This window comes from Papio anubis, chromosome 9 (assembly GCF_008728515.1).
Source record: "Papio anubis isolate 15944 chromosome 9, Panubis1.0, whole genome shotgun sequence".
Taxonomy (NCBI): Eukaryota; Metazoa; Chordata; class Mammalia; order Primates; family Cercopithecidae; genus Papio; species Papio anubis.
Genome location: NC_044984.1, coordinates 51106617 through 51125738, shown reverse-complemented (window position 1 = coordinate 51125738; position 19122 = coordinate 51106617). Strand labels below are relative to the sequence as shown.

General features: G+C 46.0%; 1 protein-coding gene across 1 annotated transcript; it reads left to right on the top strand.

Annotated features, from left to right (window-relative positions):
• Positions 1-4339: 4339 nt before the first annotated feature.
• MIP (major intrinsic protein of lens fiber) lies at positions 4340-19060 on the top strand. The gene is made up of 4 exons (XM_021922518.2): positions 4340-4435; positions 14669-14833; positions 15271-15351; positions 17246-19060. The coding sequence occupies exons 1-4, from the start codon at positions 4361-4363 to the stop codon at positions 17429-17431; spliced, it is 507 nt and encodes a 168-aa protein (XP_021778210.1). The 5' UTR covers positions 4340-4360; the 3' UTR covers positions 17432-19060.
• Positions 19061-19122: the final 62 nt, after the last annotated feature.

Genomic DNA, 19122 nt, shown 5'->3' with positions numbered 1-19122 from the left:
CCCGCCTCTACTAAAAGTACAAAAATTAGCCGGGCATGGTGGCGCGCGCCTGTAATCCCAGCTGCCCGGGAGGCTGAGGCAGGAGAATCGCTTGAACTAGGAAGTCGGAGGTTGCAGTGAGCCGAGATCCTGCCACTGCACTCCAGCCTGGTGACAGAGCAAGACTCCATCTCAAAAAGAAAAAAAAAATAATCATCATCATCATCATCATCTAGATATATATTGGCAAATAGCAACCATTGGGTAATTTACAGTTGTTTATAATACTAAATGCATAAATACTGTTAATGTTGGTTTTATATGTTCAAGGCTAGGAACGGATGGTTTAACTCAGCTTTTCTGAACTTAACCAAAAGTAGCAATATTTTGGTTTAGTGTATGAGGTAGGAGATTACGAACAGCCTATATTTAACATTTAGATCTGCATTCCATTTTATTTTGTTTTTTGAGACAGGGTCTCATTCTGTCACCCACGCTGCATACAGCACAGTAAGGCGAACACAGCTCACTGCAGCCTTCATCTCCCAGGCACAAGCGATATTTCTGCTATAGCCTCCCGTGTAGCTGGGACCACAAGTGCACGCACCATGCCTGGTTAACTTTTTTGTAGAAACGAGGGTTTCACTTTGTTGCCCCGGCTGTTCTCGAATTCTTGGGCTCAAGCCATCCTCCCACCTTTGCCTCCCAAAGTGCTGTGATTACAGGTGTTAGCCACCATGCCAGGCCCACATTTTTAAAAATCAATCCACTTCTCAAGGTTCTGCTGGCCAGTGCAATATCAACATACATCCCACCTCCATCCTCCTACCCCTCAAAAAAAAGGATTTTAGATATATGTTTTGTAAATTTATATTTTGAGACGTAGTGTCATTCTATCACCCAGGCTGGAGTACAGTGGTTTGATCTTGGCTAACTGCAACCTCCGCCTGTGGGGTTCAAGCAATTCTCCTGTCTCAGCCTCCTGAGTAGCCGGAATTACAGGTGCCTGCCAACCACATCCGGGTAATTTGTTTTTTGTTTTTTGTTTTTTGTTTTTTTTTTGAGACTGAGTCTCACTCTGTTGCCCAGGCTGGAGTGCAGTGGTACGACCTTGGCTCACTGTAACCTCTGCCTCCCAGGTACAAGGAATTCTCTTGTCTCAGCCTCCTGAGTACCTGGGACTATAGGCACATGCCACTACATCTGGCTAATTTTTGTATTTTTAGTAGAAACAGGGTTTCACTATATTGGTCAGGCTGGTCTTGAACTCCTGACCTCAGGTGACCCACCCACCTCAGCCTCCCGAAGTGCTGGGATTACAGGTGTGAGCCACTACGCCTGGCCTAATTTTTGTATTTTTAATAGAGACAGAGTTTCACCATGTTGGCCAGTCTGGTCTCAGACTCCTGATCCACCCACCTCAGCCTCCCAAAGTGCTGGGATTACAGATGTGAGCCACCATACCTGGCCTCTGGCCTAGATACTTAAAAGCCTAAATAATTAACCAAAAATTCTTCCTCCTCTCCCAGAGTTCTAACTGCCTCGAATCGTGGACATGGCCCTAGTTCAGGCCACTGTCATCCTTGACCTTAAGCCTTTCTTATTTCTTTTCTTTCTTCTTTTTTTTTTTTTTTTACTGAGACGGAGTCTCACTCTGTCACCCAGGCTGGAGTGCAGTGGCATAATCTCAGTGCACTGTAACCTCCACTGCCCAGGTTCAAGCGATTCTCCTACCTCAGCCTCCCAGGTAGTTGGAACTACAGGCACCCACCACCATGCCCGGCTAATTTTTGTGTTTTTAGTAGAGACAGAGTTTTGCCATGTTGGCCAGGCTTTTCTCAAACTCCTGACCTCAGATAATCCGCCCGCCTCTGCCTCTCAAAGTTCTGGGATTACAGGCATGAGCTACCACACCCGGCCAAGGCTTTCTCATTTCAATGTAGAAATGTGAGTAGCTTCTAAGCTGATCTGCCAGCTTCTATTTATCTGCTTCTAATTCAATGTTGGCATTATAGTCAGACATGCCACCTCTCTGCTTAAATCCTTTAAGGTGCCTGCCTCAAATTCCCTTGCATGGTCACAAGGCTTTACGTGATATGACTGCTGCCTACCTTCTTTGTTCATTTTCACAAAACATGATTTCTTCAAGGGTTCACAGGGCCATTGCAGTATGATTCACTAGGTGCCATGATTGAAGTCATACAGGATGCAAAGGAAACAAAGGTGAAGCCTCTGATTTAGTATATGGAAAGGTGGGAAGAGACTTCCCAAAAGCCATAGCTATGGCTTGAAAAGCAGAAATGGTTAAGCAAGTGAGGGAATTAACCAACAAGCTGCCTTCAGGCACTTGTTTAACAAAGACACATCCTGCACAGCCCCAAATCCATTAAACCTTGAGTCACCACAGCACATGTCTCTTACAAAGACAAGGTTGGGGGTAGGGTCACAGATTAACAGTATCTCAAATACAGAACAAAATGGAGTCTCTTATGTCTACTTCTTTCTATATAGACCCAGTAACAGGCTGATCTCTCTCTCTTTTCCCCACAGTCTGTCTCCTCTCACATAACTGATTGTCACTGAATCCCTATCACATTCCCCCTACTCCTACCCAGCCCCCACCATCAACTGCATCAGCCTTCTAACTGGTCTCCATTCTCCCCAGTGCTGCTGAGAGAAACTATATCACCCATTAGACTGTGAATTCTTAAGAAAGGTGATTAAATACTGTGTTCTCTGTGCCCCAGGGCCTTAGTGTTCCCTTTAGCACAGAATATGTGCTCATTAAAGCAAATGAGTATAAAAGTAGAGGGTGGTTGGGCACGGTAGTTTATGCCTGTAATCCCAGCACTTTGGGAGGCTGAGGTGAGAGGATCACTTGAGCCCAGGAGTTCGAGACCAGCCTGGGCAACATAGGGAGACCCTATCTCTACAAAATAAATTTTAGAATTAGCCAGGTGTGGTGGCACACACCTGTAGTCCCAGCTAATTGGGAAGCTGAGGCACGAGGATTGCTTGAGCCCAGGAGGTTGAGGCTACAGTGAACCTGGGCAACAAAGCAAGACCCTGTCTGAATAAAAAAAAAAAAAAAGTTTTGTTCCCACATTTTTTGGAGTGCAGTGGCTCATTCTCTCCACCATTTTTTTGTTTTTTCTTTCTTTTGAGACAAAGTCTGGCTCTGTCGCCCAGGCTGGAGTGCAGTGGCATGATCTCAACTCACTGCAACCTCCTCCTCCTGGGTTCAAGCGATTCTTCTGCCTCAGCCTCCCGAGTAGCTGGGACTACAGGCATGCACCATCACGCCTGGCTAATTTTTTGTATTTTTAATACAGACAGGGTTTCACCATTTTGGCCGGGCTGGTCTTAAACCCCTGTCCTCAAGCAATCTGCTGGTCTTGGCCTCCCAAAGTGCTGGGATTACAGAGGTGAACTGCTGTGCCCAGCCTCGCCACCAGTTTGGAGTGCAGTGGCCCATTGTCTCCACTAGGAGTCAGCATGGCCCAGACTTTTCAGTCAGCTAAATAACGTGAGAAGAGAGCCGGGATTCCTTTTGAGCCTAGGAACAAACGTGGGAAGAGATTTCCTTCAGCAAAGTCCTGCTCTGTCAATACTTGGCATTTTGGTAGTAATGAGAAGGTTCCAGGATTGTGTTTCTGTAGGATTTCCCCTTTGGTTCCTGTGAGAGCTGAAGCAATCACTGCACATCCCTCACACTGTCACTTAAGACGCATCCATTACTTTATTCCTTATTCAGGGAATAGCCTTGCTTGTCATCTCTCATATTATTTCACTTTTACAGGCTGACCATTCATTTGATAAACTCACCTTTCTCATTCAGATGATTTACCTGCCTCGTTGCTCATTGTAATTATAAGTCTTTTTTTTTTTTTTTTTGAAACAGATTCTCACTCTGTCACCCAGACTGGAGTACAGTTCAGCTCACTGCAAACTCCTCCTTCTAGGTTCAAGCAGTTCTCCTGCCTCAGTCATCCAACTAGTTGGGATCACAGATGTGCACCACCACGGCTAATTTTTTGTATTTTTAGTAGAGACGGGGTTTTGCCATGTTGCCCAGGCTGGTTTCGAACTCCTGGCCTCCAGTGATCCACCCACCTCAGCCCCCCAAAGTGCTGACCACACCCAGCCTGTAATTCTTAACTTTAATGCAAAATAATTAGAATATGATAGAATTTTACTTAACACAAAACGGGAAAGACATTGAGGCAACAGGAACAGCTTAGACTAACGCACTGGGTTATGAAATTTAGAACAAAGTATTGGAAGGAACCACAAGGAACACAATATTGCCAGAGTCTCATGTTGGGGAGACAAGGAAAGCAGTTGGAAAAGTTGAGGCTGATGATGAAGTGGCCTACATGCCATGAGAAGGAGATTACACTGTCTTTCAGGCATTCAGGAGCTGTTGAAGGGAACACAGAGAAGTTACAAATTACAGGTACCATATAAAGATGAAGCTGGCAGCAATATGGAGAATGAATTGGAAGGAATGAGACTAGAAACAGGGACCAACAGGGTCTGAGACCGCTAGAGTTCTCAGGTGAAATGTGGTGCAGACTCAGTTAACTAAGAAGTGGAATTCTTGGAGCTTTGGTGACATTAGATGGAAGTGAGAGGATGAGGGAAGATGTCAAAGCTGATTCATAAGTTTCTGACTTTCTGAGTTAATAAGTTAATAAGGGAATGCAGAAGGAGACGCATGTTTGGATGAGAAGATAATCAGTGAAGTTTTGGACAGGCTAAATTGAGGTGTCTGTGAGACAACCAGGTGAAATGTTCTATAGATATATGGATATACATTTCAAGGCTAAGGTGGATGTATGTAGATGAGGTCATCCAAAGAGAGGGTATAGAGTAAGTAGGGAATAAACTGAAGGCATAACCCTAAAAAATACCAATACATGAGATAAATATAAAATGCTTAGAACAGAACCTGACCCATAGTGAGCATTGGTCTGCCTGGCTTGAAGCTGTATCTGACTCCCTCGGAAAAGAAAGGAGGAGGCAAGGGTGGGCTAATCTCTTTATTACTTGATTTCTTGGATTATCCCATTTCTAACTCGTGGGAGCCCTGGCCTGATCCAAGTGCTAATTGGATCCCTTAACTATGGTTGGGAGAAAGATGATGCACTCAGTGCTTGGTGATTGTTCTGGACTTTGCCAGTAGTCAGCAGTCAGCAAAGCATAACCAGAGAAAGAGAGAGAAGGTCGGGGGTGGGGAGGGCCTCAGGAGCTAGCCAAAGGGGCTGCTGGGCTGGCTTGTGCTATGCTGGGGCCTTTGTCCTGCTGAAACTGTCCACACAATGGAGTGGGGTTACATGCTGACCTGGCATTCTGAATATGGGGCTGGGATAGAGATTCTGCATGGTGGAAGCAGAGATGGATAGTCACCTAGTCCCTGAGGACTGCATCTCTATTCATCCACAATGAAATCACTAGAGAGGATATTCAATATATGATAATAATAAATTATGTTTATATGTGATTCACACATCAATTCATTTATACTTTGATTTTTTTTTTTAAGAGACAGGGTCTGGCTACATTGTCCAGGCTGGATTTAAATTCCTGGCCTCAAGCAATCCTTAACCTCAGGCTCCCAAATAGCGGGGACTACAGGCATGTGCTGCTGCACCTAGCTCATTTATTTTTATTTATTTTATTTTGTTTTTATTATTTTTATTTTATTTACTTCTTCTTTCTTTCTTTTTTCTTTTTCTTTTTTTCTTTTTCTTTTTTTTTTTTGAGATGTAGTCTTGTTATGTCACCCAGGCTGGAGTGCAATGGCATGATCTCAGCTCACTGCAACCTTTGCCTCCCAGGTTCAAGTCATTCTCCTGCCTCAGCCTCCCAAGTAGCTGGCACTACAGGCATATACCACCATGCACAGCTAATTTTTGTATTTTTAGTAGAGACAGGCTTCATCATATTGGCCAGGCTGGTCTCGAACTCCTGACCTCAAGTGATCCACCCGCCTCAGCCTCCCAGAGTGCTAGGATTACAGGCGTGAACCCCTGCGCCTGGCCTTTATTTATTGTTTTGAACAGAGTCTCCCTCTGTTACCAAGGCTGAAGTGCAGTGGTGCCATAAGCTCACTGCAGCCTTGAACTCCTGGCCTCAGGTCATCCTCCTGCCTTGGCCTCCCAAAGTGCTGGGATTACAGGCATGAGTCACCATGACTGGCTAATTTTCCTTTTACATTTTATTTATTTATATTTTCATATATATAATTTGTTTATATATTTACATTTGTTTATATTTTTACAACCTGGCCAGATAGGCAATAAAATACTATTTTGTTTTTTTTTAAAGAAACAGAGTCTCACTCCGTCACCCAGGCTGGAATGCAGTGACACAATCATAGCTCACTGTAGCCTTGAATTCCTGGACTGAAGTGATCCTTCCACCTCAGCCTCCTGAGTAGCTAAGACTATAGGCATGTGCCACCAATCCCTCTAATTTTTAAAAATTTCTTATAGAGACAGGGTCTTGCTATGTTGCCCAAGCTGATCTTGAACTCCTGACAAGGTAATCCTCCTGCCTTGGTCTCCTGAAGTGTTGAGGTTACAGGCATGAGCCACCACGCCTGTCCAGCGTAGATTGTTTATGGAACTCAAACCTGATATATTCTTCAGGTCCTGATGATATGGGCTGGCTAGGGAGTAGCTGCAGTAAGATGGTGAGTCAGTCCTGGACATCCTTAGAGGTGACTATGGTAACCACATGGGACCCACTGTGGAGGAACAAAGCAAGAAAAATAGCTCTGCCTGCAGATTTCCTAAGCTATATAGACCACTTGCAGCCCATTATGGTTGTATAGCACTCTCTGGGACTGAGCAATGGAACCTTCCTTATTGAAGTGGGGAGTAAGCTAGGATCACTGTCACTGTCCTAAAGTTTGAAAGCCTGATCATTAGTAATCAAGAGATAACTCAGTTAAGTGTAGAGATAAAAGAGAACTCAGGGTGATTACTGCTGGAGTCATTAAGATTTATAATAACTTTGTAATTACTCAAATTTGTTATTTTACACATTCTTTCTCCATTTTCTTTCTTTTTTTCTTTTTTTTTTTTGAGACGGAGTCTTGCTCTGTCGCCCAGGCTGGAGTGCAGTGGCGCGATCTCGGCTCACTGCAATCTCCGCCTCCTGGGTTCACACCATTCTCCTGCCTCAGCCTCCCGAGTAGCTGGGACTACAGGCGCCCGCCACCTCGCCCGGCTAGTTTTTTTGTATTTTTTTAGTAGAGACGGGGTTTCACCGTGTTAGCCAGGATGGTCTCGATCTCCTGACCTCGTGATCCGCCCGTCTCAGCCTCCCAAAGTGCTGGGATTACAGGCTTGAGCCACCAAGCCCCGCTCTTTCTCCATTTTCATAGTTCCTGTTGGAAAAAACTTCAAAAACATTTGCATACTTACTTAAGGCCAGAAGAAAAGTGGAGAATCTATAGCTAAAAATATTTTGCAACCCCTGAAAAGAACCCCAAATACGAGAATGAAGTAGAATAATAGCTACAGGGGGAACAAGTGAACCAGAAAAAAAGATGAAGATGAATGGGAATGTGTCCTGGCATCAACCAGGAGGGTTACACCCCAGAAATCCCCTTACTCCTAGGCAATTCTCCAAAGTCACCTTCCTTTGCAGATTTCTTTTCTTTTGTTTTTGTTTTTGTTTTGTTTTTTAAGACAGAGTCTCACTTTGTGGTCCAGGCTGGAGAGCAGTAGCACAATTATGGCCCACTGCATCCTCCACCTCCACAGGCTTAGTGAACCAGGCTGAGGCCTGGTTATTTTGTGTTGTTGTTTTGAGACAGGGTCTCACTCTGTTGCCCAGGCTGGAGTGCAGTGGCACCATCACAGATCCCCGCCTCAGCCTCCCAAGTAACTAGGACTGCAGGTGCATCCCACTTCTGAAGGGAGACACAGCCTTTTTTTGTTTTTTGTTTGTTTTTTGTTTTTGAGATGGAGTCTCACTTTGTCACCCAGGCTGCAGTGCAGTGGTGCAATCTCGGCTCACTGCAAGCTCCGCCTCCCAGGTTCACACTATATTCCTGCGTCAGCCTCCCAAGTAGCTGGGACTACAGGTGCCCGCCACCACACCTGGCCAATTTTTTGTATTTTTAGTAGAGACAGGGTTTCACCGTGTTGGCCAGGATGGTCTCGATCTCCTGACCTCGTGATCCTTCCTGCCTCGGCCTCCCAAAATGCTGGGATTACAGGCATGAACTATTGTGCCTGGACTGTATTTGTTTTTTGTTGTTGTTTTGTTTAAAAAGGCTAGGCTAAGGCTGAGTGAGGTGCCTCACGCCTGTAATCCCAGCACTTTGTGAGGCCAAGGCAGGCAGATTGCTTGAGCCTAGGAGTTCAAGATAGCCCTGGAGCATGCATAAAAGCCCATCTCTACAAAAAATACTAACATTAGCTAGGTGTGATGGTGCATGCCTGTAGTCCCAGTGAGGCTTAGGTGGTGGGAGGATTGTTTGAGCCTGGGAGATTGCGCCACTACACTCCAGCTCGGAGTCTCTCCTTTTTTTGAGACAGAGCAAGACCCTGTCTCAAAAAAAAAAAAAAAAAAAAAAAGTCCAGGTTCTATGGCTCATGCTTGTAATCCCAGCACTTTGGGAGGCTGAGGCGGTAGGATCGGTAGGAGTTTGAGACCCACCTGGGTAACATAGTAACACCTCATCTCTACAAAAAATAAGCTGGGTGCAGTGGCACATGCCTATAGTCCCAGCTACTCAGGAGGCTTAGGTGGGAGGATGGCATGAGCCCAGAAGTTTAAGACTGCAATGAGCTGTGATCGTGCCACTGCACTCCAGCCTGGGCAACACAGTGAGACTACGTCTGTAAAAAAAAAATAAAAATAAAAGGCTAGGCTAGTAGAAAACAATAACATACTAATTGTATGTATATCTATGCAAAAACTCAAGTAAGCTTTTGAGAGTTCATCTCTAGTTAGGTTTGAAAGAGGCTGGCATTTAGCTAAGTGGGGAGACTGATGTGAAAGGAAATGGGCCGAGGTTTAGTTCTCCATGGAGTTCTTGTCAACGTTTGATGAAGAATAAAGGCAAGAGGATGGTAGCTGCAGATAAGGAAACCTAGCCATTTTATTTGTCGTCTACAAGAGATTGAATTAACTGCCCTTTGCTGTTCTGTCTCTTATTATAAGAGGCTACAGGATTGGTGGTTAGGGATTACCTGTTCCTCTTAATAAAACCCCACTGAGTGGCTTCTGTTTACTTTTTAAATTTTTTAAAAATTAAACAGGCTGTCGCCCAGGCTGGAGTGCAGTGGTGTGATCTCAGCTCACCACAGCCTCCACTTCCTGGGTTCAAGTGATTCTCCTGCCTCAGCCTCCCAAGTAACTGGGATGACAGGTGTACACCATGACACCCAGCTAATTTTTTTGTGTATTTTTAGTAGAGATGGGGTTTTGCCATGTTGGCCAGGCTGGTCTCAAATTCCAAACCTCAGATGATCTGCCCACCTCAGCTTCCCAAAGTGCTGGGATTACAGGTGTAAGCCACCACACCCAGCCAAATTTTCGATTTTTTTTTTTTTGAGACAGGGCCTGACTGTCGCCAAGGCTGGAATGCAGTGGTGCCATCTCAGTTCACTGCAACCTCTACCCCCAGGCCCAAGTCATCCTCCCACCTCAGCCTCCCCAATAACTGGGACTACAGCTGTGTGCCACTGTGCCCGGCTAATTTTTGTATTTTTTGTACAGGAGGGGTTTCGCCATATTGCCCACGCTGGTCTCTAACTCCTGAGCTCAAGCGATCCTCCTACCTCAGCCTCCTGATATGCTGGGACTACAGGTGCAGGTACCTCCTGTTTTTAAGTGCTTTATTCTGTGCCAGACACTGTACTAGGCTCTTTACCTACATTATCTTATTTGATACAGAGGAAACTGAGACTCAGAAGCTTATGCTACTCTGGCCAGGTGCAACGACTCAGGCTTGTAATCCCAGCACTTTGGGAGGCTGTGGCGGGTGGATCACTTGAGGCCAGGAGTTTGAGATCAGCCTGGTCAACGTGGTGAAACCCTGTCTCTACTAAAAATAACAAAATTAGCCAGTTGTGATGCTGTGCACCTGTAATCCCGGCTACTTGGGAAGCTTGAACCCAGGAGGTGGAGGCTGCAGTGAGCTGAGATGGCACCACTGCACTCCAGAGTGAGACTCTGTCAGAAAGAAAAGAAAGAAGGAAGGAAGGAAAGAAGGAAGGAAGGAAGGAAGGGGAAGAAAGGAAGGAAGGAAGGAAGGGGAAGAAAGGAAGGAAGGGGAAGAAAGAAAGAAAGAAAGGAAGGAAGGAAGGAAGGAAGGAAGGAAGAGAAAGAAAGGAAAAGAAAGAAAGAAAAAAGAAAAAGAAAGGAAGGAAGAAAGAAAGAAAAAGAAAGAAAGAAAGAAAGAAAAAGCAAGCAAGCAAGCAAGCAAGCTTATGCTAATCTAATCTATTCAACAAATATTCATTTACTGCCTTCTGTGTGTTAAGCACCAGGTTTGCACTGATGAAAAATTAGACATGGTCCCTGCCCTCCTGTAACCTATATATAGCAGGGACAACTTGCCCAACTAGAACGTAGTAATTGTTGTCACTGCTGTTTTTAATTAATTTGGGGTACACAGAATATTTTGTTGTTCATAATATCCTCTCCTCATTGGCCTATATATGGCTCCCACTTACTTGTTTTTAATAATGATTAAGCATCATTTCTAACCATACACCCAAAAGAAAAACTAGAACCTTGACAATTACTTTTATTTCATTTTATTTTATTTTTGAGACTGAGTTTCGCTATTGTGGCCCAGCCGGAGTGCAGTGGCATGATCTTGGCTCACTGCAACCTCTACCTCCTGGGTTCAAGCGATTCTCCTGTCTCAGCCTCATAAGTAACTGGGATTACAGGCACTCACCACCATGCCCAACTAATTATTGTATTTTTAGTAGACATGGGGTTTCACCATGTTGGCCAGGCTGGTCTCCAACTCCTGACCTCAGGTGATCCGCCGGTCTCCTCCCAAAGTGCTGGGATTATAGGTGTGAGCCACTGCCCCCAGCCGACAATTACATAAATTTACATGATGTGCTACCCAAGTTTCTCTTGGGTATATAAGTGAGAAGTGGTGTTGCTAAATCAGAAATTATGTAATTTGACCTAGCGTGGTGGCTCACACCTGTAATCCCAGCACTTTGGGAGGCCAAGAGGGGCAGATCACTTGAGGTGAGGAGTTCAAGACCAGCATGGCCAACATGGTGAAACCCCGTTTCTACTAAAAATACAAAAATTAGCTGGGCATGGTGGCAGGCGCCTGTAGTCCCAGCTACTTGGGAGGCTGAGGCATAAAAATTGCAGAGGTTGCAGTGAGCTGATTGCGCCACTGCACTCCAGCCTGGGCAACAAAGTGAGACTGTCTCAAAGAAAAAAAAAAAAAAAATTATGTAATTTGTTCATCTTTATAAGTAAGTGTTAAACTGTGTCCCAAAGTCATTATCTCAGGTGGGGAATGGTGCCTCATGCCTGTAATCTCAACACTTTGGGAGGCCGAGGTGGCAGGATTACTTGAACCCAGGAGTTTGAGACCAGATTAGGCAACAGAGTGAGACCCCATCTCTACAAAAAAATAAAAAAATTAACTGGGCATGGTGGTACACACCTGTAGTCCCAGCTATTTGGGAGGCTGGGGTAGGAAGATCACTTGAGCCCAGGAGGTTGAAAATGCAATGAGCTGTGATTGCACCACTCCACTCCAGCATGGGTGACAGGGTGAAACCCTGTTTCAAAAAAAAAAATTATATCTCAGTTTATACTGCCCAGGCTGGAGTGTAATGGCGCGATCTCGGTTCACCGCAACCTCTGCCTCCAGGGGGTTCAAGCGATTCTCCTGCCTCAACCTCCCCAGTAGCTGGGATTATAGGTACCCGCCACCATGCCCAGCTAATTTTTCGTATTTTTAGTAAAGACGGGGTTTCACTATGTTGGTCAGGCTGGTCTCGAACTCCTGACCTCAGGTGATCCACCCGCCTTGGCCTCCCAAAGTGCTGAGATTACAGGCGTGAGTCACCACACCCAGCCAGTTCTGTCACTTTTTATCCTCACCTAATTGGACCAGAGTATCTGTGGCCAAAGTCTCTGCTCTTAACACCATGATGTGCTACCCTCTCTCTTTCTCCTGTCCAGGGGAACTTTTCTGGAGGCGGTGTGAACCCTGCATGCTTCCTGAGGCCAGCAGTGGTGACTGGGATCTGGGAGCATTACTGGGAGAGATGCATCGAGGGTCACAGGGCCTGAAGTCAGGAGACTGATGAGACTTCTAGAATATAGGAGATTCCAATGATGTCTGGTGGACTGTTTCTCTTCTACGTGATTGAGAGCTCCAAACCCTTTGGGTGCTCTCTGGCCTGTTCTCAGCAACTCTTCCTGCCAGTGGATAGGTTAGATGGACCCTCTACCTTCACTATAACTCTCTTTCTGTCCATCCCCAAGCTGGGTATTATAAGGAGAACGCACAGTCCCTGATCTGTGTTCCTTCTCTCTCCCCATAGGTGTACTGGGTGGGACCCATGCTGGGCACCATTCTTGCAGGCCTCACCTCAAATTTCTGTTCTCTGGTGGTTTATGAGAAAAGTTTGTGGCCAGTATGACTTGCCACTATGTGGAGATGGTAGAACCTATCAGTATGTCCCATTCCACCTTCTCCATCATCACACAACCCCACGCCTAGGTCCCAAGTCCCTCACCAGGCCCGAGCACAACTGAACCTCTTTCCCCAAACTTTCCTTCCCCATATTATCCTTTTCCCTCTCCTTGACCGGCTGTTTCCCCACATCTGATCCCAGCACACCCATACCTTTCCCTAGGGATCAAGGTTTAGGATGTGCTGATCATGGCTGTATTAGAGGACATTAGACCTTCCCATTGCTTCATAGCCATGACTCAGTTTCCTTCCTTTCACTACTTCTTGCTATGACCATGTGAGTTAGGAAAGATGAAATACAAGCTGATTCTAAGGTTTAACTACGAGTCCCTTTCCCATTCCTATCCCTCCAATCCAACCCTCAGGCCATGCGGGGATGAGAGTGTCTTCTCTCTGTTGGTCCCTGTCGTTTAAAAAGCCAGGCCTAGCGTTTGAAAAGGGAGGTACTGTCATGGACTGGGGGTAGGGAACCCGGGCTCAGAGAAAGCCAGACACAGCAGAACTATTTTGTCCCAGAGCTGCAGGGTCCACAGATTCCAGCCCAAACTAGCCAATGGGAGAAAGGCTTCTAATCCCTGGGAACTAAAGAATTCTCTTTAGTTATCCAACTTCCCTGCTGAACCCCACTCCTTACCCCCACCCCCACCCTTACCCCTGGCAGACTCAGAGGAGGCTGAGGCCCCCAGGAGCTCAGCCCCAAATGCCATGAAGTGAGCTCAGCTTGATGGACCTTCCAAAGAGAGCTGAAGAGTATTCTAATGTGGATGTCAATAAGGACTATGAACCCCAATTTTGACACATATAGAAGGGCAGACTCTTCCAGTCCCACTGTCTTCACCCCCACTTCTCATAGTTTCTCCTGCTGTGACCCCAATCCCACCCTCACTGCCATGGCTCTCTTGGCTCATCTCCCAGTTGAGACAGGAGGGAAAATCCAGCATCTTTACCATGTATGGGAGGGGACTTAGCCCTCCACAGCTGTGAAGGGGTTAAGAGGCTGGACCAGCTACCTCAGTCTGCCCCTCCCAGGGATTAAGAGTCCTCTATAAAGGGGACCATCCACCCAGACAAGGCCACGGGGGTAGCAGGGACCCAGGCATTGTGCCCATCCCCCCTGCCATGTGGGAACTGCGGTCAGCCTCCTTTTGGAGGGCCATATTCGCTGAGTTCTTTGCCACCCTCTTCTATGTCTTCTTCGGGCTGGGGTCCTCACTGCGTTGGGCTCCTGGACCCCTGCATGTTCTGCAGGTGGCTATGGCATTTGGCTTGGCCCTGGCTACACTGGTGCAGTCTGTGGGCCACATCAGTGGAGCCCACGTCAATCCTGCAGTCACTTTTGCTTTCCTTGTGGGCTCCCAGATGTCCCTACTCCGTGCCTTCTGCTATATGGCAGCCCAGCTCCTGGGAGCTGTGGCTGGGGCTGCTGTGCTGTATAGCGTTACCCCGCCCGCCGTCCGAGGAAACCTAGCACTCAACACGGTAATGGTTGGCTGAGAGGGGATGGGGAACCTGGTGTCCTGACTCTCTGTTACCCTGACTCCCTGACTGGTGCAGGTGATTCAGCTCCCCTGGGGTCTGGGACAATACGTGCATGTGTGAGCATGTGTGTGTCAAAGTGGAGAGGATCGACAGGTGGTTTAGAGCTTTAAGGAAGGCATAGGTCCCTGGACTGATAATTAAGAAACCTGAGTTTGAGTTTCAGCTTTCCTTCCAACTCCTTTCAGGTTGTTGAGGATACTTATTTTACCTTTCAAGGCCTCAGTTTCCTCATCCATGTAAGTGGCTACAATCTTTTCCATCATGAAGGAGCATTGTTAGGAGATACTAAGATGCAAATACAATGATTATGAAGGGGGTTGTATTATCCTTCCTCTCCAGGAACCTGATGCCATAAGGAGATCCTTGCCGGGGAAGTCTTGAGGAGGTAATACTGTGGCAGCCCTCATGAGCTGCCTCTCTTCTTCTTCCTTTGTGCAGTTGCACCCTGGGGTGAGCGTGGCCCAGGCAACCACAGTGGAGATCTTCCTGACACTCCAGTTCGTGCTCTGCATCTTTGCCACATACGATGAGAGGCGGAATGGCCAACTAGGCTCCGTGGCCCTAGCCGTTGGCTTCTCCCTTGCCCTGGGGCACCTCTTTGGGGTAAGCAGGAAGGAGAGCAACTTCTCATTCAAGGATTCTGGGGCCCCTAAACCTTTCCCAACTTTTAAGGGTTCTTCCTGTCTACTTCACTGTCAAACATGAACATTATCCATTGCACTCTGTACTGGCACAAAGGAATCAACTCTGCCCTATCCCTCTCATAGCACTGCTATTCTAGTCCTTGTTGACCCCAAGGTAGAAATGCATGCATTATGGCTAGACATGGGCTTTGCCTATGGATCCATAGTCTGTTCCCAGATAGGGCATCAGTTGCCCTCACCCCATTGTGGGAACTCCTGGAGAGTCATGCAGGCTGTCTCTCTCCACTTGCTGCTGGTTGGAGACAAGATGCCATCTCTCAGGGGCAATGTGGGTTGTGGGGAGAGAAGCTGAGGTAGAGTAGGGGGGTGTCTGAGTTACAACTGTCTCTTTTGCAGATGTATTATACTGGTGCAGGCATGAATCCTGCCCGCTCCTTTGCTCCTGCCATTCTCACTGGGAACTTCACCAACCATTGGGTGAGTGAAGGGAGAGGGGCAAGATCCTGGAGCCCTTCTGGATGGTTGTGGACTGCAGGTTCCAGGCTGGATTCCTGCTTTCCTTCTGCGTGTACCAGCACTCAGCTAAGGGGGCTGTCAGAGAGTTTGGCATGCCTGTGTGAGCAGGATTCATGATTTTGCTAGAAGGAGAGGCTCTCGCTCATATTGTTCCTTCTTTGGTTAGTCAGGGAGCATGCACTGAGTATTCACTGGTTGCTGAACCAGGGGGTATGAAGAGAGACAACTAAATACGAGCACAATAAATTCTGCTCTCAGAGATCAGGATGTGTTGTGAGCACAAATGGGCCTCAGCTCCATCCCAGTTCTAATATATTATTGGCTTTGTGTGTGACCATGGGCAAATAATCACTCTGTGCTTCAGTTTCTTTTACTATAAAATGGGACATTATGAGAAATGTGTGAAAGTTATATGTGAGAAACATTTAGCACAGAATCTGGTATAAAGTAAGTACTCAATAAATATTGTGTTATGTTGATGTTGTGCAAGCCAAACATATGGAAATAATTTAAAAATTTTTCAAAGCTGTACACCCAATTTCATAACAGCATTATTCACAATAGCTAAGAGGTAGAAGCAACCCAAGTATTCCTCAGTGGATGAATGGATAAACAAAATGTGGTATATACAGAAATTGAATATTAGCTGTAAAAAGGAAGGAAATGGTGACACATACTACAACATGGATGATCTTGAGGCCATTATGCTAAGTGAATAAGCCAGTCACAAAAAGACAAATACTGTATGATTACATTTATATGGGGTATTTAAAGTACTCAAATTCACAGATGCGAAGTAGAAGGATAGTTACCAGGGGCTGATGGGGGTGGGGTGGAATAGGCAGTTGTTTAATGGGTATGGAGTTACAGTTTTGCAAGATGAAAAAGTTCTAGATATAGGTTGCATAACAATGTGAATATACTTAACACTACTAAACTGTATACTTAAAAACATATATATATATATATATATATTGAGACAGAGTCTCGCTCTGTCACCCAGGCTGGAGTGCAGTGGTGCTTGATCTCACGATTTCGGCTCACTGCAACCTCCGCCTCCTGGGTTCAAGCAATTCTCCTGCCTCCGCCTCCCGATCAGCTGGGATTTCAGGTGCCCGCCACCACGCCCAGCTAATTTTTGTATTTTTAGTAGAGACGGGGTTTCTCCATGTTGGTCAGGCTGTTCTCAAACGCCTGACCTGTGATCCGCCTGCCTTGGCCTCCCAAAGTGCTGGAATTACAGGAGTAAGCCACTGTGCCTGTCCAAAATTTTTTTTTTTTTTTTTTTTTTTACGAAGTCTTGCTCTGTCGCCCAGGCTGGAGTGCAGTGGCGTAATCTCGGCTCACTGCAAGCTCCGCCTCCCAGGTTCATGCCATTCTCCTGCCTCAGCCTCCTGTGTAGCTGGGTTTACAGGTGCCCACCACCACGCCTGGCTAATTTTTTGTGTTTTTTAGTAGAGACGGGGTTTCACCGTGTTAGCCAGGATGATTGCAATCTCCTGACCTCATGATCTGCCCGCCTCGGCCTCCCAAAGCGCTGGGATTACAGGCGTGAGCCACCGTGCCTGGCCCCAAAAATATTTAATATGGTAAATTTTATATGTATTTCACACAATTTATAAAAAATTTTTGAAAGCAACATACAAACTAGTGCAAATTGATAACAACAAATAGAATATACACATGCTAAGGTGTGGGATACAGGAGTAATTTGATGAATCAGAAAATAAACAGTGAGGTTATTGTATATATCAAGTGCACGATATCTTGTTTTCCACTAACGCGGTTGGAAAAAGAGCAGCCTTGCTGCTCTGTCCCCTCCCCAAGCCTGAGTATTCCTTTTCTCTTCCTACAGGTGTACTGGGTGGGCCCAATCATTGGAGGGGGTCTGGGCAGCCTCCTCTACGACTTCCTCCTCTTCCCCCGGCTCAAGAGTATTTCTGAGAGACTGTCTGTCCTCAGGGGTGTCAAACCCGAAGACTCCAATGGACAACCAGAAGTCACAGGGGAACCTGTTGAACTGAACACCCAGGCCCTGTAGAAGCTCCAGCTGAATAGAGGGAGTAGAAAGCTTCTGAGTTTACTTGGAAGGGTTGAGTCAGCCCCTAGATGAAGAAAGAGACTGTGGGGAGGGGCATGTACTTCTTTATTTTTTAACTTATGTATGTGTTTTTTTTTTTTTTTTTTCTTTTGCTGTGTGAAATCTTTCAAGTTGCATTCATGAGCTGGTTGGTGCGAGCTTCCCTTCCTCCCCATCCCACCTCTCTTCGCCGTGTGTGCTGATTGTGCATATGAATGTGAGTGATTGTGGCTGTGTCTGAGTTTTGGGGCAATGAGAGCTAAGGAAGCAAAAACAGGTGCCATCCTATACCTCCCTTCCTTGACCCAGTATGGTGAGTACAGGGTAACCAACACCTTAAGTTTCTGGCCTTTACCCTGTTGCCAGTCAAGTGTGTGGCTCTTGATTTCTGAAGGAACAGAGAAGCAGGGAGTTACTCCTTACACGAGGCAGATGGAGAGAAGTGGAGGAGACAAGGCATTCCAAGGGTTAGGAGAAGGGACTCAAGGGAGGTGGGTGGTGAAAATGGAGATATTAGCCCCAGATCAGGATGCAGGTGTACCAAAGAATTGGGGGAAAGTTAATGGGAACATATAGCCTACTTATCTCAGGGATGCTTGCCCCAGGGACTTGGGTGGGGAAGTAGCTCTGAGAAAAGTGAACACTAGGATTTGAGCTGTTCTGTAAAGCCACATAAACCTGTCTACATCCACTGACTGGTTGTGTTCATTCTGGCATAATGGATCTCTTCAGAGGTCCTGGGCCAAGGAGCTTCCAACCTAAATAGGGCTTGGGCAAGCCTAGAATCTAGAAAAATTAAGCAGCTTAACTGGTCAGCCTGACATCCACTGGTGTGACTGCCTGGCAGATGGTATTTAAGCCCTAAGGCCAACACAGGAAATCTGATTCCTGGAGCAAATAAATGCAGGGGTGGTAGTAGGGGGCATGAGGAGAGAGGCTTTGACTCTATTTTAATTTATTTAAAGCAAATCAAAACACTCCTAAATGGCATCTTTCTGCTTTTATCACTAGTTCAGTGTTTCTTTTGTTTTGTTTTGTGTCTGTGTATTTTTCTCTGTCATCTGTCCTTTGATCTTGAAGGAAATCTATTCTAACTCCCTCATACCCCAGAAATTGATTCCTTCTATTCAAATGCTTAATAATTCAGGAGATTATTATTCGTTTGAGCCCTATCTTCTTCTTCTTCTTCTTTTTTTTTTTTTTTAAGAGAGGGGGGTCTTACTATGTTGACCAGGTTGGAATGCAATGGATATTCACAGGCACGACCATTGCACACTACAGCCTAGAAATCCTGGGCTCAAGCGATCTTCCTGCTTCAGCTTCCCCAGTAGCTGGGATTACAGGGGGCCAGAGCAGAGCCCTATTATCTTTTCTTGTTGGCAAGATCATCTCAGGAGAGGCCAGAAAAGACCCTCAACTGATCAATGAATATTTATGGTTGCTTTCTTCCTTTTATGAGCCTCTTATATACTTTGAAAGTTTTAAACTTATACCTATAATACAACAGACATCCCCCACCCCAGAAGACCATTCCTCCCTTTACCTCAGCTCTTTACTTCCTCCCAAATAAAACCTAACTTTTCTAACTAACTATTTAAGACTTGGAATAGTCCGCTTGACTAGAAGAAGGGGAAGAATGTTTGTAAATTCAC